At 60.2% G+C, this 19,459-nt stretch overlaps 1 protein-coding gene across 1 annotated transcript; it reads left to right on the top strand.

Annotated features, from left to right (window-relative positions):
- The first annotated feature begins 8,524 nt into the window (after nt 1-8,524).
- On the top strand, nt 8,525-18,788 carry POFUT2 (protein O-fucosyltransferase 2). Its single transcript, XM_045776958.2, has 9 exons — nt 8,525-8,688; nt 9,803-10,053; nt 12,317-12,461; nt 12,997-13,107; nt 14,579-14,645; nt 15,539-15,664; nt 16,448-16,628; nt 16,838-16,961; nt 17,623-18,788. Exons 1-9 carry the CDS (start codon nt 8,555-8,557, stop codon nt 17,774-17,776), a joined length of 1,293 nt encoding a protein of 430 aa, XP_045632914.1. The 5' UTR covers nt 8,525-8,554; the 3' UTR covers nt 17,777-18,788.
- The last annotated feature ends 671 nt before the right edge of the window (nt 18,789-19,459 follow it).

The raw sequence follows: 19,459 nt of genomic DNA, 5'->3' as shown, positions 1-19,459 counted from the left end.
CCCCCGCACTGGCCGTTTGCCTCTAAAATCCAGAAGCAGTCTGTGGTTGCAGCCCAAGGAGCCCCCACCACGTGGAGGCAGGGGCCCACCTCCCGGGGGGTCTGAGGAGACTCGGAAGAGCCGCCAACACATGCAGCAGCCCAGCTGGGCACTGGGCGAGCCTCCGCACGCGCTGGCTTTACTTGCTGCGTATTTGGTATTCCACATTTGACACAAACCCCGTTAATTGTGAAATCACCCCAGCACCCATCCATGTCCTCGGGTGCTGTTCTGGGCTCTGAATCTAAGCCCCTTTGGAAATATTTGCCCAGACATGACTATGCCGAGTAGAAGGTTCCCAGGGAGAAGCTCGGGGATTTCAGCCCCACCTCCCTCCACGGTGCCCCCAGCAACTTGGGGGAGCACCGTATCCTCCCCGCAGGAAGCAGGGGCTGCAAACCACAGCCGCCTCAGGCACTCTGCCCCAGACCGCAGGCCCCACCTCCCTCCCCGGAGACCTCGTTCCCCATCCACTGAACTAGATGTTCCCAGATTTTGAGCTGGTGTTAGGATGTAACTTTTTTATGAGCCTCTGGGGTGATAAGCACCTTCCCCAGCACATTCCCAGCAATTAATGAACCTCCGAGAAGGGGACGTTGCAGAGTTGTACATGGGTTATTCTCAAAAGTGCATCTGTGTCCTCGTTCTGCGATGTTCGGGAACTCTGTGCTGCTGAGCTGTGCCGTTTGACACACTCTCGATTGGCCGTGTGAAAACCAAGTTCTGAGTGAATCCCTGGGATACGGCAACGTGGATAAATGTCCCACAGAGCTCACCGCTCCTGCAGCTCACAGCCCCCGCCCGCCCCTGCCGCCCCGGCTCCGGCTCCGCCACAGGAGGGGACAGAGAGCCACACCGGGGCCACACACTGTCCCCCAGAACAAAGGGAGAAAGGAGGAAAGAGAAGGGGGTATTTTTTAAATCATGAAATTATCATGTTCCAGTTTGTAGCAATACATTTTAAAAGCTAGATTACATGGATGGTTTTCTCGGGAAACACATTTTCTAAGTACAAAGCAACTCAGGTAGAAATAGGAAATCTATTAGCCCAATGGCCCCGAGCAGGAAAAAACCAACCAGAGGTTTATCCTTCCAGAGGCCCCAGACGCAGGCAGTCTCATTGTGAATCCACAACTTTAAGGAATAAACTGCACTTAGGAACGTGGACTCGGAAGACCAGCTGCGGGGGTCAAATCCCGTCCTCCCTTCTCACCAGCCGGGTGTGACCTTGGGCAGGCGACTCACACGCTCGGTGCCTCAGCTTCGTCCTCCGTCCAATGAGCATGAGAACAGTGCCTAATTCCCAGGGCTGGTTTGCAGGTTAGAGACTTGACTCACACGAAATAGATACAACTGTTCGCCTAGAAAGAACTGGATACACTTAACTGTTACCAAGAGTTCCTTGCTCCCAAGCACAGGAAGACAAAAGCATCACAACTCAGTCCACGTAGTTAGTCAAAAACCAGTGGTGGGGACCACACGCACACACGCACAGGCATGCGTGCACACACACACGCACACGTGTGCACACATGCATGCACGCCGATAGGGACATATTATTTATGTTAGGGACACATGATTTATAATAGACGCATAACACCCTAAATAAAAGCACCAACAAACAGAATCCAATACGTCAGGAGGAAGTACAGTTCATCTCAGGAATGCAACATGAGTCAACATTACAAAATCCGTCAGTACAACGCATTACATTAAGGCAAATCTTTGGTCATCTCAAAAGACAGTCAGTTCCCCAAAAAGCAAGTGGTAAAACTGAATACCCGTTACCGAATTTCAAGCACGTGCAACCATGAGATCTTTAGGAAGCAAAGAATAGTGGGAAAGTCCCCAACCCTAACACTCGTTGAACTAATACTAGAGTGAGGGTCAGCAAACTTGGGTGAAAGGTCATAGAGCAAATATTTTAGGATTCTCGAGCCAGCTGGCCTCTGTCCCAAGCACTCCACACTATGCTGTGGCATGAATGCAGCCATTACACTATATGTAAATGACAGGAGCGGCTACATGCCATAGAACTTCATTTAGGAAAAGAGGTCATATGGGCTGGATCTGACCCCTGAGCCATAGTTTGCTCACCCTTCACTGGAACCATTCACATTATAGTCAGAAACAAGAGAAAGAGGCACCTGGGTGCTCGGTCCGTTGAGCGTCTGACTCTTGATTTCAGCTCAGGTCTTGATCTCTGGATGGTGGGGTCAAGCCCCACACCGGGCTCCATGCCTGTCGGGGAGTCTGCTTGTCCCTCTCCCTCCGCTCCTCCCCCACTCATGCTCTCTCTCTCTCTTCCTATCTCTGAAATAATAAATAAAATCCTGAAAAAGAAAAGAAACAAAAGAAAGATGCCTGATTTTATATCTGACTCCTAACAAATGTAATAAGACAAGGAAATATACATGATTTACAAACACTAAAGGCAGAGGTAAGCTAACATTGTTTGCTTTATGATGGGACGATTCGACCAGGAAAATCCAAACTGGCCAATCAATGGCAAACCATTAGGATTACAAGTGACCAATTTTAAGGTCAACATATAAAAGTAATAATATTTTTTAAAACAACAATATATAATCATAACATTTATGGGGAAAAGTGTGCCATTTGTGATTGCAATAAAACCCAGGAATAAACCAAGGATGGGCAGATCTGATGTAAAAGAAAACTAGAGGGGCGCCTGGTGACTCAGTCATGAAGCGTCTGCCTTCGGCTCAGGTCATGATCCCGGGGTCCTGGGATCGAGCCCTGTGTCGGGCTCCCTGCTCAGTGGGGAGTCTGCTTCTGCTTTTCCCCCTGCTCATGCTTGCACATGCTCTCTCTCTCTCAAATAAATAAAGCTTTGTAAAAAGACGAAAAACAAACAAACAAAAAAAAGAAAACTAAAAAACTCCACCAAAGTTCTAAATAAGAGACCCATTCCTGAGCAGAGCACTGTGTCATGTCAATGGCAATGTTCTCAATTGTGCCCGTACACTCAGTGCAGTCCCAGTAAGATTCCCAACAGGATGGGTCTCTTACCACTGCTTCTGAATGTCATGCGAAAGAGAAAATGTGCAAGACTAGCTGACAAGCATGTTTAAAAGGACGCAGAGAAGGGCCTTGCTATAAAGCCGTCCTAAAGAATGAACTGTGGCCCGGGGAAATTGACAAGTAGGTCCACGGGTCAGGACCCAAAGGCCAGAGACAGAACCACATACTTGAAGGAATTTAACAGATGATGCCGGTAGTGTTTCATGCCAGTGAGGACAGGATCTCTTGCTCAGTAATGATGCTGTGGTAGTGGGCTGTGCCTCTGAGAAGGACGACATCACAGCCCACCAGCCTCTGTGCACTCCGGCACTCTGCTTCCACCAAGCCCTGCGGTTCGTGGGCCGCTCCCACCTTGGTTGTGTGTTCGCTACCACTTTGCTGAGCAAGAGGATCCTGGACCTTCTGAAAGGGGCAGAGAAGAGGCTGGGGAGCAGAGACACCCCCTGGCTGAGAAGGGAAGCCCACAGGAGGGGAGACAGTGGAGGGTATGGGGTGGTCACCGGGACACAGAGGACAGCATCAGCCACACCCGCTGGGCTGAAGGAGGGCAGCGAGAGCAGCGGTGGGCACAGCAGCGGGTACGAACCCAAGTCCACAGCCACCTGGGGGCTGGGGGGGCTTGCACCCCAGCTACAGCGAATTAGGCTAACAGAGCAGGGGGTAAAGGACAACCCATCCCCTCCCAGGTTCTCATGGGTTGGATCCAATGGCAACCCCCCCCCCACCGCCATGTCCTCCCTCCGCAGGTTTTGGGACTCAGCTAGAAGAATCCACAACGGTGGCCAGATCCAGAGCCCCAAACCAAGAGGGTGGGGGTCACACAGAGTTGTCACCCCGGGGCTCCATAGGTGGGGTCTCTCCGCAGCCCACACGAATTCCCGCCCCGCACTTCATTCCAAGGAGGAGCCCCCAGACCCCCACCATCTGTTTGTGTTTCCATTGATGCTATCATCTGAGAAGGGCCAAGACGAGTCCTTGAAACAGGCTTTCCAAACATAAATAAGCAGCCTGTTTCAGTAAAACAAATTACGCACTTTTTGACATTTGCTAGTGTTTTGATTCCAGAAAGGCTGTGGGCCATTCCCACAGTCCTGGCCCCCCACCCGTGGCCCTGCCCCCCGCCTCCCACCCCTGCTCCACTCACACATCTTCCCACAGCCTGGGTAGGGACGGGAGGGAGGGGGGACCCAGCTCAGAGGAGAGCAGATGCTTGCCAGGCTCGCCCCCAGCAGAAAAACCACCTCTGAAGGCACAGACAAGGAGCTGAAGTATTTGGAGCCACAAATCAGGGACCCAGAGCATTTTTAAAGGACATTCTGAGTCACCTGCCTTGGGGCAGGCCAAGTTTTGTTCTCCTGAACTGAGGACCCCACTGGCCACATGGGAGCTGACATTTTACTGTAAGTCTAGCTCCCCTCACTGCTCCCTTATAGCCCATGCACAGGTCAGCCTAGGGACCCCAGCACCGGGGAGCTTCCAGGCAGCCTCACCCCTCCCCACCCCCCCACCGGGTCCAGCATCCCCAGGGGTGGACCCCCCCCCCCGCACCTCCCCCCCCTCCCCCGCCCTGGGCCTTCCCCACCCCACACGACCTACTTGGGAGGGGGACTGGTGGCTTCCCCCACAGGAGGCTGCAGGCATGTGTCTGGGCAGCAGGACCAGAGTCAGGTACCCTGTGCACCCCCAGGGGAGATGCTGTGGTTCTGCCTGGGGGGGGGGGCGAGGTGGCCCACATGGTTGTAGGGACCCCACAGCGCTCTCCCTGTGGACCCGAGATGGTGGGTCCCACCGTGGGCAGACCACGTGGGAAAGCTGGACCCAAGTGCTGACCGTAGGAATCATGTCTTCACGTCACCTGGTGGTCCGGGTCCCAAGAGCACTCGGGCTGTCCCTTGAGGGCAGTCCTGGCAGGCAACCCCCAGATGGTCCTGTTAGAAACCCTTGTAGCTCATGGCCTCAACGGAAGTCCCCTGCTTCTCCCTGGGGGTGACTCACTTGGCAGTTGGCTCCCCTGTGCATTTCTGGGGACAAAAGCAGGACTTGGGGGCCAGGGCACTGTGCCGAGCCAGGGGGTGGAGCTCTGCACTAGTCCGGAAGCACATGGATCCTGGTAACAGGCTGCAAACTGAAAAGCGGGGCACCCACAGTGTGAGAACCACACGAACTGGGCTGGCTGTGCCCCCCAAAGAGAACCACTCCTCAGCGCACTTTTTGTCCCTGTCCACACCTGCACCCACTTCCACCAACTGTCTCCCCAGCCCATGTCTGCTGCCAGCATCTCCAGGTGAAGGGTTTGGAGGGGTCTCAGCTTTGCTGTGGCCACAGAGGGGCGTGGGTGACCTCTGCGTCCCGTCACCCTCCCTGCCCCACCCCGGTTGTTTCTGCTGACCCTAGTGGTGGCACCAGGTGGCCTTAAAGCTGCCCCTTCCCCCACTCCTTCCCTGGCTCTGGCAGAGCCTCCCCCTGGAATCCCAGCTTCCAGAACAATCTCCAGGTTCCTCTTCAGAGACTCCTGACCTCAGGGCTGGATCTTCTGAGACCTGTGGGAGAGATGAGGCCCCGGGACTTGCACACCACACCTGCTGGACCCCAGGCCAAAGGGCTTCCTTCTCCTTCTCCCCCTCAGGGTGGTTCCTGTGGCTCATCCTTGGGGGGAGCTAGAGGGGCCTTGGGTGGGAGCAGCTTTCCACTCTCCAGGGCAGGAGAGATGTGGCCTGGCCGTGTGTGCTCCAGGCTCGCCCTTCCCCAGCCCCTTCCCTCTGCCCCAGCTTCCATCCCTGCTGTCAAAGGACTCTCTTGCCCTCTTGTGGCAAAGTCCCCTCCAGTGGACGCTGTTGGGGAGGGGACCGGTGCTGGAGTGGTTCCGACTTCACACTGAGGCAGGAAACCTTAAGTATGACTCCTGTTGTGCAGAGGAAGAAGGAATTCAGTTATTATTATTTTTTTTTTACAAAGATTTCTTTTTTCTCTGAATGAAAGACTCACAAACCTCTCCTGGGTCATTCCTGGTAAGAAACATAATCCAGGGGTTAATTAGCAGAGGTAGGAGGGGAGAGGGAAGGGGAGGGAGGAGGGGAGGAAAGGGGGGCAGGGGAGGGGAGGGGAAAGGCTAGGAGGGAGGGAGAGGGAACGGGGGGGGGGGGGCTGGATCTGCCAGGTGTCCAGGCAGCCAATTAAGACAAGAAAGCTGTGATGGTTAATTTTGTGTGTCAGCTTGCGGGGGGCCTCAGGGTGCCCCCATAGCCGGTAAAACATCCATTTCTGGGTGTGTCTGTGAGAAAGCTTCTGGAAGACATTAGCATTTGAATTGGTAGACTGAATAAAGGTCACCCTCCCCACGGTGGGTGGGCCTCACCCAACCCACTAAAGGCCTGGATAGGACAAAAAGGAGGAGGAAGGGTGAATTCTCTCTCCCCTCTTGTCCTGCGCTCAGACAATGGAGCTCCTGGTTCTGGGGCCTTTGGACTAGGACTGACACCACCTGCTTTCCTGGGCCTCCCCCCGCTTGCAGACAGAGATCCTGGGGCCTCAGGCCTCCACATCCCACTGAGCCAATCCCTGTAATCCATCTCCTCATATGTATTGATAGCTGTTCTATTGGTTCGGTTCCTCTGGAGAACCCTGACCTCGACTTGAGTAAGTCTGTTGTAATAAAGGACATGTTCTGAATCGACCAGCGACAGTGCTTGTGGACAGTGTGCTTGATGACGTTACAGCATAATTAGTACATTTTTAGGTGAATTGATGTTGTGGCTGTGTGAGAAAATGTCCTATTTCTCAGAAATACATATGGAAATGCCTCAAACAGAGGAAGTCGATGTCATTGTCAGAAAAGTCATTTACTCTAAAATAGTCCAGGCAACACAGAGCAGGACAGATGCAGGAAGCGTGGTGGGAGGTGCCACTGCTGAATCTGGGGCAGCAGACAGGCCCCCACTTCATCCTTTCTGTTTCTGTGACTGAAAACTCATGATAAACACTCTTAGGACGATGTCTGGGGATGGCTTTACTAAGAGACATAAAGGAACAAGCGAGAATCCAGCCCCGGTGACGAGGGTTGTCTGTGGGCTGAAGGGCAGGTCCAGAGGGCAGAGGGTACCTGCGGACCCCTCCTGGAGCAGAGCAGAACTGGGAGGTGACAGGTCTGTGCTCTGCAGGCCAAGGGACAGCCGGCAAACACACCTGGTCCAGACACCTCCAACTCAAAGGGTTTTGAACAATAAAGACATTTACTAATTGCATTTGAGAAGTCTGCAGACGGGGCAGTTCCAGGACAGGAGCCGTGGTGTCCACGTTTCCACCACTCCATCTTCCCTCACTGTCCCTCTCGGGGTCCCTTCACTGCTGGGCACGGGCTGAGGCCCACCCTCCCCCTGGGACCGGGAAGGTGCGCTTCCTGCCAGGAATTGCGAAGACTCTAGTCATCCCAACAGTCCTAGTGCAGGAGCCGCCAGGAGTTAAACATCTCCAACAGAGACAGTGCCCGGTGCAGGGAGCTCAGGGATCTCAGCTACTCCTGGGGCAGAGGTGCTGGTGCTGGGGAAGGAAGGGGTGGCAGTGAGGGGCACGGAAGCAAGGCCCCTCGCACTGGACTGAGGTTCCTGCAGGGAACCCCGACCCCACCACCGCAGAGCCTGACACGCCGAGGGTCGTGCAGACCTGGGCTGCACAGGGGTCCGGCACAGGAGCCACTCACCTGCTGGCCCAAGTCCCAGCTCCTCAAATTCAGCTTCCACCCCATCCCCTCCAATGTCCTGTGCCCCTCGAGCACAGAGGGGCCCCTATGCCGCCCTAGCACTGTGGTCTTCCACAGTGAGACCCCCACCCTCTCCCAATAGGAGACTCCTTGTCTCGGAAACTGCTCTGCCGGACACCAGGCGGGTCTGCGGCTCAGGGGCCACACCTGACCAGCCGTGCGGGCCTCGGGGCAGTCCTGCGGCTTGCCGGCTCCGAAGCCCGACGGCCGCCTGCGGGCTGAGCCAAGGCCGAGAACCGCGCCGCGCCGCACCTGGTAACCCGTACCTGGGCCTGCACTCCACCCGGCGCGGCCCCGCCCCCAGGCCCGGTCCCACCCCCACGTGCTTGGGCCCGTAGACCCCGCCCCCTGCCGACCCCGCCCCCTGCCGACCCCGCCCCCTGCCGACCCCGCCCCACCCCGCACGGTCCACGGGCCCCGCCCACAGTTCGGTCCCGCCCCCGGCCTTCTGGCTCCTCCCCCAGGTCAGCCCCGCCCCCAGACCCGGCACCTGCCCGGCCTCCACCCCGCGCGGCCGGCAGGAGAGGACGTCCGCGCTCCGGGAGCGCCTCCGAGCATCTTTGGCCCGGGAGATGCCCAGCCTCGGAATGACGCAAGACGCATGCGTGGCGTTACCGTGGCTTCAGGAGACGCGCTCGGTGGGGCGGGAGGCGGGGGGGAAGGGCGCTTCCGGGGCGGAGCGCGGCCGCCGGAAGTGCGTGGCCGCCCAGGGCCATGGCGGCGCTTAGCGTCGTGTGCCTGTTGCTGCTCGGAGCGGCGTCGTGGCCGCCGGCCTCGGCCTCGGGCGAGGAGTTCTGGCCGGGCCAGTCGGCGGCCGACATCCTGTCGGGGGCGGCGTCCCGCAGACGGTAAAAGCGCGTCGCGCCTCTGGCGGGGCTCCGGTGGCGGGGAACCTGCGGTCGGGGGGCGGGGATCCGGCGCTCTCGCCCGGGGGCCGGGGGGCGGAGCGGAGCCTCCGTTGCGCGCACCCCCGCACCCCCGCCGCATTCCGGCTGCGCGGCGAGCGGGGCTCACGGGGGCTGCTGCGGCCTCCCGGAGCCCCCAGGAACGGCTGGCAGTGGGTCAGCCTCGGGGGCAGGCCCGGGGGCCCCTGTTGGGTCGGAGATGGTCCTCAGAGAGCTCGGCCTTGTGTGTCTGCACGGGGTCTCTCCAGCTGCGTGCGGATGGGGGCTGTTCCCTAGATGAGTGTCAAGGACGGGAAACGTGTGTGTGGTGCGGTCCAGCCGTTCCCGAGGGCTTGGCACACCGCAGCCCGCACTGCGCGGTGACATGTACGGGTGGTAAACGGGGCCCCTCCTGCGTGTGTCAGCGGTCTGGGGGAGATGAGGGGGTGCAGGCCGGGGATTACATCACAGTGTCATCAGTTGTTGGGGACGTTGTGGAGGAACCAGTGCAGAGAAGGGGGAGAGAGGTGTTTGGGTGGCCCAGGGGTTCCGAGTGTGTCCACGGAGCCCTTAGGAGTAGGGGGCGTTAGCTGTCGGGCTCTCGTTCTAGCAGGAGTCTGATGTGGGGGTTTCCTGGAGGCTGCCTGACCTGTGATGGCACAGCGCGTTGAATGCGGAAGCAGATAGGAAGACTTACAGAAACCACAAACGTTGCCGTTCTCACTATTTTTGTTTCGAAAAGTGTACTTAATTTTCATTTAAAAATGTTCAGAATAACACCACGGAATGGCTTCTTATTGGTATTTTAAGCGAGAGTCTTCAGTAGTTGTTAAAGAGTGTAAACGGGGCGGGCACCGTTGGACGGCTGATCCTCAGGCCCTAGTTGCTGAGGCTCTGCTAGTCGCTCAGCAGGTGCTAAGATGGCCCTCCTCATGGGCTCGGTGAGGGAGGGGTCGCCTAGAAACGAGCTGGCAGCTCCCTCCTCGGTGAACTACCAGGCCCTGGAAAACCCCGAGTCTGCACCACAGGCTTGGGGGCACCTCCGTGCTGAAGAACCGCTCTCCTGCCCCCCCACCAGGTACCTTCTGTATGACGTCAACCCCCCAGAGGGCTTCAACCTCCGCAGGGATGTCTACATTCGTGTGGCCTCCCTCCTGAAGACACTGCTGAAGACCGAGGAGTGGGTGCTGGTGCTGCCCCCGTGGGGCCGCCTCTATCACTGGCAGAGCCCCGACATTCACCAGGTCCGGATTCCCTGGTCCGACTTTTTTGACCTTCCGAGTCTCAATAGAAACATCCCGGTCATTGAGTATGAACAGTTCATTGCAGGTGAGGCCGTGGCTGCTGTTCGTTCTGGCTGTCTGTGTCAGCCCCGTCGTGGTGACACTTGCTCTGTGTGGGGCCCCGCTTCTGTTTCCCACCTCCAGCTCCCAGCGATCCTGCTCTTTCCAGAATTTGTCTAGGAAAATAGATCTCAAGTGTGTGAGCCACGATCCCCCCTGCCTCTGACACCTGGGGCAGCTGGTGAGCCGGCGGACGGTGCTTGCGGCTGTGGTGGGGGAGCTGCTGGTGCGGAGGCCGGGCACGCTCCCAGCCGGACGTGCTCCTGTGCAGAGAAGGCGTCATGTCCCCAGGGAAGGCGCTGTGCCCGTGTGGCGTCGACCTCACGGTGCCTCACTGCAGTGCTGGCGAAGACTCGTCATAGTGCGTTTGTTCCAGTCAGTCCTGCTCACTGTAGTTTTTTTAAAGAGAGAGAAGTTGAAGATTTTGTTAGAACAAGGGTGTTCAGAGTTTAGCATTGCTTTCTTTAGAAGACATAAGCTTAAAAGGCAGTGATACCCTTTTGCTGCCCCCTCAGCCTGGAAGATGGAGGCGCTGCCGCGATGCTGAGCTCCTGCTGTGTGAGGACCCGCAGAGCTCGGGACTGCAGCTGCCACGTCTTCATTTTTCATGTTCTCTCACTGCGCCTTAGTCCCTGTCACTCTGGGATATTTCTGTGGCGGGGTCAGTCCTGTGAGCGCTGCAGGCATGGAACGAGATAGGCGGTGTCTCCTGATATCTTCATTCGTGGGGAAGAAGCAAACTCTGAGACTTGTAAAAAAGAGTCTTGGAATGCATCCTTCCATGACCCAAGATGAGAGATGACCCTGGGTGCTTAGTCTGACTTAGTCTGGGAATCAGCCTCAGCCTTGGTCTGAACCCCGGGTCATGGAGCCTCCCAGAGAAACTGCCCTTTACCTCCACACAGGGCTGTGGCCAGTGGGTCTCTCTTTTTTTTTTTTTTTTTTAAGATTTTATTTATTTATTTGACAGAGATAGAGACAGCCAGCGAGAGAGGGAACACAAGCAGGGGGAGTGGGAGAGGAAGAAGCAGGCTCCCAGTGGAGGAGCCTGATGTGGGGCTCGATCCCATAATGCTGGGATCACGCCCTGAGCCGAAGGCAGACGCTTAACCGCTTTGCCACCCAGGCGCCCCGTGGCCAGTGGGTCTCTTGATAGGCGAACACAAGGACAGGTCTGAGCCTCAGCCGTGTGAGGTGGTGCTCAGTGGGGGACACTGGGTGTGTAGGGTGGGGAGGCTGGCCCCCTCCCTGCTGCTTTTAAAGCCTCGATCCTGTAGCCAAAGTGGGGGGACAGGGAAGATGGGCTTCCTGGGTGACGTGCCTCGGGGCAGGCAGACTGGCTTTGCCTCCACCTACCCAGCTAGCCTTGACTCTGCTCAGCTGTCTCCCCCTATAGAGGGGGAGAGGGAAGGGTGCCTGTCCAGGGTCAGGCTGCCAGGACACCTGCGGCAGGGCACTGGGCATCTCAGCCTCCCTGCGAGAGGGGCCTCTGGGGCTCTGGGACCAGGCCCACCAGCAGTGCAGTCGCTGAGCAAGGGGGAATGTGGAGAAGATATCAGACTTTAGTTGATGTGGCCATCTTGTAGCTGGACTCTCTTGGAAGGCATCTTCAGTAAGCAGCGTGGTCGTAGCCGGCAGGTTCTAGGTGGGGTGGGTGCGGTGGGTAGGATGGACAGACTCCTGCTCTCCTGGAGCTCCTGTGGGGAACGGGGAGGCAGAAACCGAGGGACAGAAGGAAGTACCCAGATGGTGAGGAGTGGCATGGAGAAAATGAGAGTGGGAAGGGGTACGGGCTATTGGGGCTGGGAGGCTGTGGCCGGGGAGGTGTCCCTGGGAGGTACGGTTCGAATGGCCTCACGGGTCAGGGGTGAGCCCGGAAGGGAGCCGTCCCCACGAGACGGGTCGATGCAGGGAAGGGAGTGTGTGCTTGAGGGGCAGTGGGGAGGACCGAAAGTGGCACCCATGACTGTCTAGAGGGGTGGGAGGCCGAGGGCAGGCCCAGCTGCTGGAAGAGGTGGCAGGTGAGCGTCTGGGAGCAAAGGGCCCATACAAGCTCTGCCACCCGCAGGCAGCCCGTCTCCGCCTCTCAGGACCTCGTGGCCTGATGCTACTACTCTGTCCTCTGTCTGCTTCTGTGAGCTTTCTGCGGTCCCGCAGGGAGGAGGGTGGCTTTAAGCGAAGTAATGATTCTCTGTGCCCGTGCGTCAGCCTCTGGTTCTTGTCACATGGTCGTTCTTGGCCTCTTCCAGAGTCCGGCGGGCCCTTCATCGACCAGGTTTATGTCCTGCAAAGTTACGCGGAAGGGTGGAAAGAGGGGACCTGGGAAGAGAAGGTCGACGAGCGGCCGTGCATCGACCCGCTGCTGTACGCCCCGGACAAGCACGAATACTACAGGTGTGGCCGCGGCGGGGGCCTGGGGGGGCGGCGGGAACGCGGGCCCCGCTCCAACAGCTGCGGTGTGTTGGAGGCTCGTGAACGTGGCCGTCTGGTTGCCCAGACCTAGTTGCCATCAGAAGACCTCCCCGTGGGGGGGGCTATCCCCTCAGCAGCACCCGTGGACAAAGCACCAGAATCAGTGGGTTCTAGAAGGTCTGTTCTCCAGGAGCTTGTTGGAGGGGCGCGGCTGTTTTTGGGGCTGTTAACGTCCGAGCTCTGGCGCTGAGGCCGTTTCCATCTCGTCCTCCCCACCGCCGGGCTCTGCCCCCCCCCACTGTGCAGAGCTCCCAGAGCAGCCATGGTCCCGTCAGGTCGGCTGAGAGTCACGGTTTCTTTACAAGTTCTCCCGAGAACGTCATTAGCTGGGGACACGAGCAGTAGGTTTTCACCGACAGGAGTGGCTGGCTTGTTGGATGCCGCCATACGCGTGTGCGTCTGGGCTTGTTGCACATGTGAGAACAGCTCACGGAGGCGCTGGGCTCTTGTGTTCCAGAGGATGGTTTTGGGGCTACGAAGAAACCAGAGCTTTAAACGTCTCCTGTTTGTCCGTTCAAGGATCGGCTTCCATCATGGCGCCTGTGCTTCTGAGAAACACGTCAGCGAGGTAAGCGCCCGTCGGGTCGGCTCCGTGACCGGCCAGTGAAGGAGCGTGTGTGTGTACACGTGTGTGCACGCTGTGCTGCGGGCGTTGGAACCCCTCCTGGCTGTGGCCTGCGGTGGGGGGCACTGGAGAGGTAGACCTCGTCCCCACCCCACAGCCGGTGCACAGCGAGGCGGGGCTGGGAGAGAGGAGGAGGCCGCCTGTTGCTGGGGAGAGCCAGTGGGGACCAGGGACAGACAGAGGAGGAGCCTGCCTGCCTGTGTCCCGGGAGAGCCCGGGGAGGGCAGCCGTGCCCATGCTCGGGTATCTGCGCGGCGAGTGTGGCTTCCCGGTGCTGCTCAGCCCTTCGCGGCGGGACCTCATCGGCCTGGGCCTCTCGGCCGGCTGCTGGTAGGCGGAGGAGTCTCAGTCTCAGCTGGGCAGCCCTAGCTTCCTGGCCAAGGTGAGGGGGCGGCAGGTGCGTGGGAGTCCTGGGGGCAGGAGGGCAGTGAAGCGGGGACCGCTGGGTTACGGAGGGCGCAGGCCAGACTGGAAGGTCCCGCCGATCTGATTTCCTTAGTTCACCTGCCCAGGTGGCTGCCCAGGTGTGGCGAAGCCGGGCGAGGACAGGCCCACCGCGGCCCCCAGCCGGTCCTGAAGGGCTGGTGGGGGAGCATCCCGGCTCCCACCTGTGCTCGCCTCTGCAGGCAGGTAGCTCTCACCTTAGCCTCCTTGGAGCCGGACCCCGGCATGGGCAGAGCGGTGCCACAGCCTCCCGCCTGAGCCAGCCCCTCGCTGGTGCGCAGTCCCACGCGGGACGCAGGGACAGGGACAGAGTAGGAGACGCGCCTCCCCCAGACTCGTGCCTCTGCGTTCTCCAGGTCTGGGTGGACGCGGCCCCTGCTGGGGTTTCCCCTCTGCACGCTCTGATGCTTCAGGCTGTTGGTCGCCCAGGAAGGGACGTCTCTCGGCCCTCGCTTTGCAGGGAGGGGGCTGAGTGCTGACCACAGGAGGTGCGAGCTTGGGCCTTGAGAAGCGCAGACGTGCTGAGTTCGTTCAGGTGATTGTTTGCAGACGGATCGAGGTGTCCCTCCCGGAGTGGTTTTGCCCTTGGGCTGCGAGTCCTCAAAGTAACGTCTTCCGGAACAGGACTATGTCTGTGTTCCTGCCGGGAGCCCCGTCTATGGGCTGCTGGGGCCGTTTTATTCGTTCACTTCATTTTGTCTGTTTTCTTTCTTGCGTCAGTAGTCACAGGGGGCTTGGTGACCCCAGTTCAGTGGCTGGGACAGGAGAGCTCCCCCCCCCGATGCTGAGAGTCTCCCTAGAAACTTGCAGCCCCCTTGGGAGTGTGTGCGGAGGCTGGCAGCCGCCTCCCCGAGGGGCCCCAGCCCCGGGCCGCGGGCACCGGGAGGCTCTCAGCTTCGTTCCCTCTGCACCCTGGAGCAGGCCTATAGAAGTGTTTTAAAATTAAACGCTTTCTCTCGTTTGAAAATAGGTCGGTGATGTTGGACAGAGCCGAGAACCTTCTGCATGACCACTACGGGGGGAAGGAGTACTGGAACGTGAGTGCCTGCCGGCGCCTCCTGCGGGTCCCAACTGTGCGTCTGTGAAAGCCTGGGACACAGTGGACACGCTGACTGCCGGCGTGCGGGTAGGGGTGCAGCAGGGTGGGGGCGGGAACCACAGCCACAGAGCCGCACTTCGGGGCAGCCCCGGGGCAGCGGCGCGGGCTCCAGTGGTTGCCGTGTTTGCGGATCAGACGGTAAGTTTGTTATTTATGGCAGCTGATTATTGGAAGAAAAATAGTTTTTTGTCTTTAAAAACCGCAGTTTGTTGTGTAAGCTTCACGCCCCACGCTGCTGGTTACCCGGATGTTAACCAGCTTGTCTGCGTCCCAGGGGCGAGCGCACGTCTGGCGCCGTGGGTGGCACAGGAGCCTGAGGAAATGGGCCTTACACACCCTCCACAGCCGCCGGCCTCCCCTGCCCTGGGGGTCTGCCCTGTCCGGGGCGTGGGGCGCTCCCGTGGGCAGCTGGGCTGGGCAGAGGTGAGGCGCCTGTCGGGAGGACCCGGGAGAGACCCCTGCTCCCTGGACACTTGAGCTGGGTGCCTCCTGACCGGGTCATTCCCGAAGCACGTAGGGGCCTTGTCATCGCCGCCCGCGTGGGTCCGCGCCTCTCACCGGCCGTGTGGTCCCCCACAGGCTGTGGGGACGGTCCTGGTATGTCGCTACTCACCGTCCAGCTTCGTGCTGGTCGATGACCTGTTGCTACCAGACTGTCAAGAGCCCGTCCGCATCTGACCTCCGAGAGCGCCGGCTCATCGTCCTCGGCATCCCCGTCGGAGGCTCGGGCTGCCCTGGCAGGGGAGGCGGTGGGGGGGCGGGCTCCGGGGCACCCGCTTGGGGGTCGGCGAGGTGGGGGCGCTTAGCAGCGCTGCTCTCTGCCCCCCACAGACCCGGCGGAGTATGGTGTTCGCCAGGCACCTGCGGGCCGTGGGCGACGAGTTCAGAAGCAGGTACCTGAACTCCACGGACGAGGCCGACAGGATCCCCTTTGAGGAGGACTGGACTAAGATGAAGGTAGCGGCCTGCCTCTTTCTCACTCGAGGACCCGCACGCGCCCCCCTCAGATGTAGAGTCGCCAAGCCCGTCACGGGCCCGGCGTGTCTGGCGGTCCTGGGGCAGCCGCGAACGCCCGTCAGGAGGGTCCCTTGTCCCCGTGCCAGCTCAGGGCAACGGCTCGGTTCCGTTTCCTCCTTGGGAGACTGCGGCGGGTTCCAGTGGCAGGCGCCACTCTGGAAGTGAAAGTGGCCGCAGACCCAGACGCTTCCAGTCCTCGCTGTCTGCCATGTGACGCAGGGGCCGCGGAGAGAGGGAGGGCGAGGTTCACCCCCGCCACCCAGGGGCACCTCTGTCCTTAAGTGTCTTGTGAAGAGTTGGACTTTAATGGAACTCAATTTCAACAGATAGTAGCCTGCTTTTCCAGACGGGCATTGTTTCTCGGCGTTTCCAGTGTAACGGGACATCACGGCGATCCCCCCGGCGCTTGTCCCGTGGTCGCCTTTCAGCAGCGTCCCAGTAGGGGTTACTGGGGCTTTGGGATAGCGTTTCCTGGAAAAATGCAGTAATGGGTGGTTTTTTAAATCTAATTTGCATGTGTTTCCCAGGATTGTATTTGATTTCGCTCAGATAAAAGGTCTTTGCGATTAACCCGTTCACAGTCTTGTTAGGAAGACATTGGCCAGAGTCCCCGAGACAGGCCTGCGGGCGGGGCGCTGCCGTGGGAGCCCACATCCCCCCGCATCCCGAGTGCCAGCGACAAGACACGCAGGGCGCTCAGCGCTCCCGGTCCTCCTCTGCCAGGTCACGCTGGGCTCCTCCCTGGGGGGCCCATACCTCGCGGTCCACCTGAGGAGAAAAGATTTCATCTGGGGCCACAGAGAAGACGTGCCCAGTCTGGACGGGGCTGTGAAGAAAATCCGCAGCCTCATGAAGACCCACCAGCTGGACAAGGTGTTCGTGGCCACGGACGCCATCAGGACGGGTACGCGGCTCCGGCTCCGCCCTTGTCTGCCGACCCCTGTCACGTCCTGGGTGGGCCCAGGTGCACCTGCAAGCCTGCAGCGTGGCTGGGAGGCAGCGCCGGATTCTGTGTCCGTGCCCCTGGCCTTGGCCGCGGAGCCCGCAGAGCCAGGCACGGCGGAGCACAGGTGTCCCGTGAGCCCCGGTCACCGGCTCTCCCTCGCGTTGCAGAGCACGAGACGCTGAAGAAGCTGTTGCCGGAGATGCTGAGGTTCGAGCCCACGTGGGAGGAGCTGGAGCTGTACAGGGACGGCGGCGTGGCCATCATTGACCAGTGGATCTGTGCACATGCCAGGTGCGGCCACGTGCACACCGCGCCGCTGCCCGCCGTCGGCTCCACCGTTTTCTGTCCGCCTCCATTGCGGTTGGTCCGTGCTGGCTAGGCTGACACAGAGCATCGTTTCCAGGGTCTGCTCCTCGCCTTCTGGCGCACTCCCCAGTCCCGCCATCAGACTTGGGCCGGGCCTCCCCTTTACCTCCCCGTGGGACCCCACCCGAGGTCCCGCTCCCCTGGGCCCGGCGACAGCCTCCATCACACGTGTCCCCGCAGAACACGCCCACAGTCTCCCAAAAACCTGGCAGTGCGAGCTCCGTGTGTCGCCATGGTCGCGGGAGCAGGCCCGCCCCAGAGGAGAGCAGGGGAACAGGGCTGGGAGGAGGCCAGCACTTCGAGTGGGATGGAAGCTAAGAGGAGAGCGGCCCATCTGCCGCGTCCACAGGGTCCCCAGAAACACGGGGCCCGTGCGTGCAGGCTTTAGGGCCGGGGCGGCCTCTCTGCCCTCAGATCTCAGCCCGGCTCTCTGCACCCCTGCCCCCAAGCCCCCGGAGTCCAGCAGCGGTCTCGAGTCACTCCGCGCAGCACCTGCGGCCTCTCCCCGCCCAGCCAGGCTGCGGAGCGGGAGGTCGGGCAGGGTTGGCCCCCCCGAGGGTCTCTCGTGACCCCGTTTGCTTGGCAGGTTCTTCATCGGTACCTCGGTCTCCACGTTCTCTTTCCGGATCCACGAGGAGAGAGAGATCCTCGGGCTCGACCCCCGGACGACGTACAACCGCTTCTGCGGGGACCGGGAGGAAGCGTGCGAGCAGCCCACGCACTGGAGGGTCGCCTACTGAGCCCACCAGCTCCTCGTGGGCCCCACGCCCTGGACACCGCACGCGCGGACTCTCGGTCTCCCTCTGAGCACACGTGTGGCCTCGGGGTCACGTCTGCCCCAGGCAGCGGGCAGAGCCGCCCCACTGTTGCTCTTCAGGGTCACGGTCGCAGCCCACGGCCACGTGAGCCACGGTGTGTGTGCGTTCTCGGTGTTTCCCCCGGCGTTGGCTGTTCGGGACTCTGGTTACGTGTCTCTGCTGCCGGTGTGACGTGAAGAGGTGCGAGGGCTCGATCCCCTGGCCTGGGTCTGGAGGGCGTCCGGCCCAGACGGCAGTGCGGCGCTGGCCGTGCCTGTGGACCTGCTGCGGCTTCAGCCTGCTGGTCCCGTTCCTTCTGCCCTTTGACCGATGTGTGTGGTCCCCGCAAGTTGGCGGGCAGGTGAAACGCCACCTTGCAGAACTGGGACTGAGGCCTGTGGGGGCCGGTGAAGCGCGCTCTCTCCTCCCCGGCTCGGAGTGCTGGAAGGTTCCTCGGCAGGTCTTCAGGGGTTTGTGGGGTTCGCGCGGAGAGGAGCCCCCGTGGCTGACTGTGGGGCTGCAGGCCAGCTGCCGCTTTGGCAGCGTGGGCGGCTGGATACTCGGACCCTGCCCTTGCGGTGGGTGCGGTGGGCTGAGGGTGCGAGAAGCACAGGCCCTACTCCAGCCGTAGAAGGGCTTGGGGTGCGCTGCTGAGCTTGGGGCTCCTCGTGCCGCTGCCTGGAAACCCCTTCTGGGCCTCCAGCGTGGCCACCACCATCCCCTCCAACCAGGAGCCCCGACTCCCTCAGACACCCGGGGCGACCTGCCGAGGCGCAGCCCAGAGCCCGGGGGCTGCTTCTGCGTCTTCTTGCCAAGCTTTGAAAACCCACCTTGAGCACACGCGAGGGTCCTGTGGCGTCTCTCACAACTGGGGGGGAAATGATGGAGTATTTATTCTTTGCCCATTTGTACCTTCAAATACTATTAATAAAATATGTTTTCTAGAAAACTGGAATCCTAGAAGTGCCTTTTTCACACCCTCGAATTTTTTTCTGGCTGGAAACTCCAACAGTCCAGATTGTGACTTTCATTTCCAGGAAGATGACTGCTTTGTTGGACTCTGGTCTCCCTCAGGGCCGCGGTGGCAGGGACGCAGCGAGCGCCATCTCCTGTTCATCTGCTGGACGGCTGCTGTCCAGCTCGTGTTGGGAAGAGCTGGGCACGTGGAGAACTGGGGGTCAGGTGCCGGGTAGGCTGGCCGTCCTGCGTCCATTCTCGGGAAGGACCAGCCCGCGTACCCCGTCCGCGTTAGCGGGTGGTGCCGCTGTGGGAGGCGGGGGTGTGAACAGTCACCGCGGTGGCCTCGGTATGGCGGGTGAACCAGCCGGGCCGACTCCTGGTGGAGGCTGCCCGTCAGCGCAACCACCTCCCCTCACCCCTGAAGCCGCCATCACCCTGCCCCCGACCTTAGCGCCCAACTCGAAGACGTGCCCAGGTCAGCCCTGCACATGGGAGCGTGGGAGCCACGCACACGCCTTGAGTCCGGGTGACGGGGCAGCTCCGCTGGGGTGGAAACCTGGCGCCTCAGTAGATCCTGGCCGTGCCCCCGCAGGGCAGCTCGGTGCTGCAGGCGGGGCACCCCGATTCACCCCTGGAGAGGTGCCCGTGGTGGGGACCCAGTGTCCC

The sequence above is a fragment of the Ursus americanus genome, chromosome 4 (assembly GCF_024610735.1).
Source record: "Ursus americanus isolate L20-20 chromosome 4, mUrsAme1.1.p, whole genome shotgun sequence".
Lineage (NCBI taxonomy): Eukaryota > Metazoa > Chordata > Mammalia > Carnivora > Ursidae > Ursus > Ursus americanus.
Note: the sequence above shows the minus strand (reverse complement) of the source record. Positions and strands in the feature narration are given on the sequence as shown.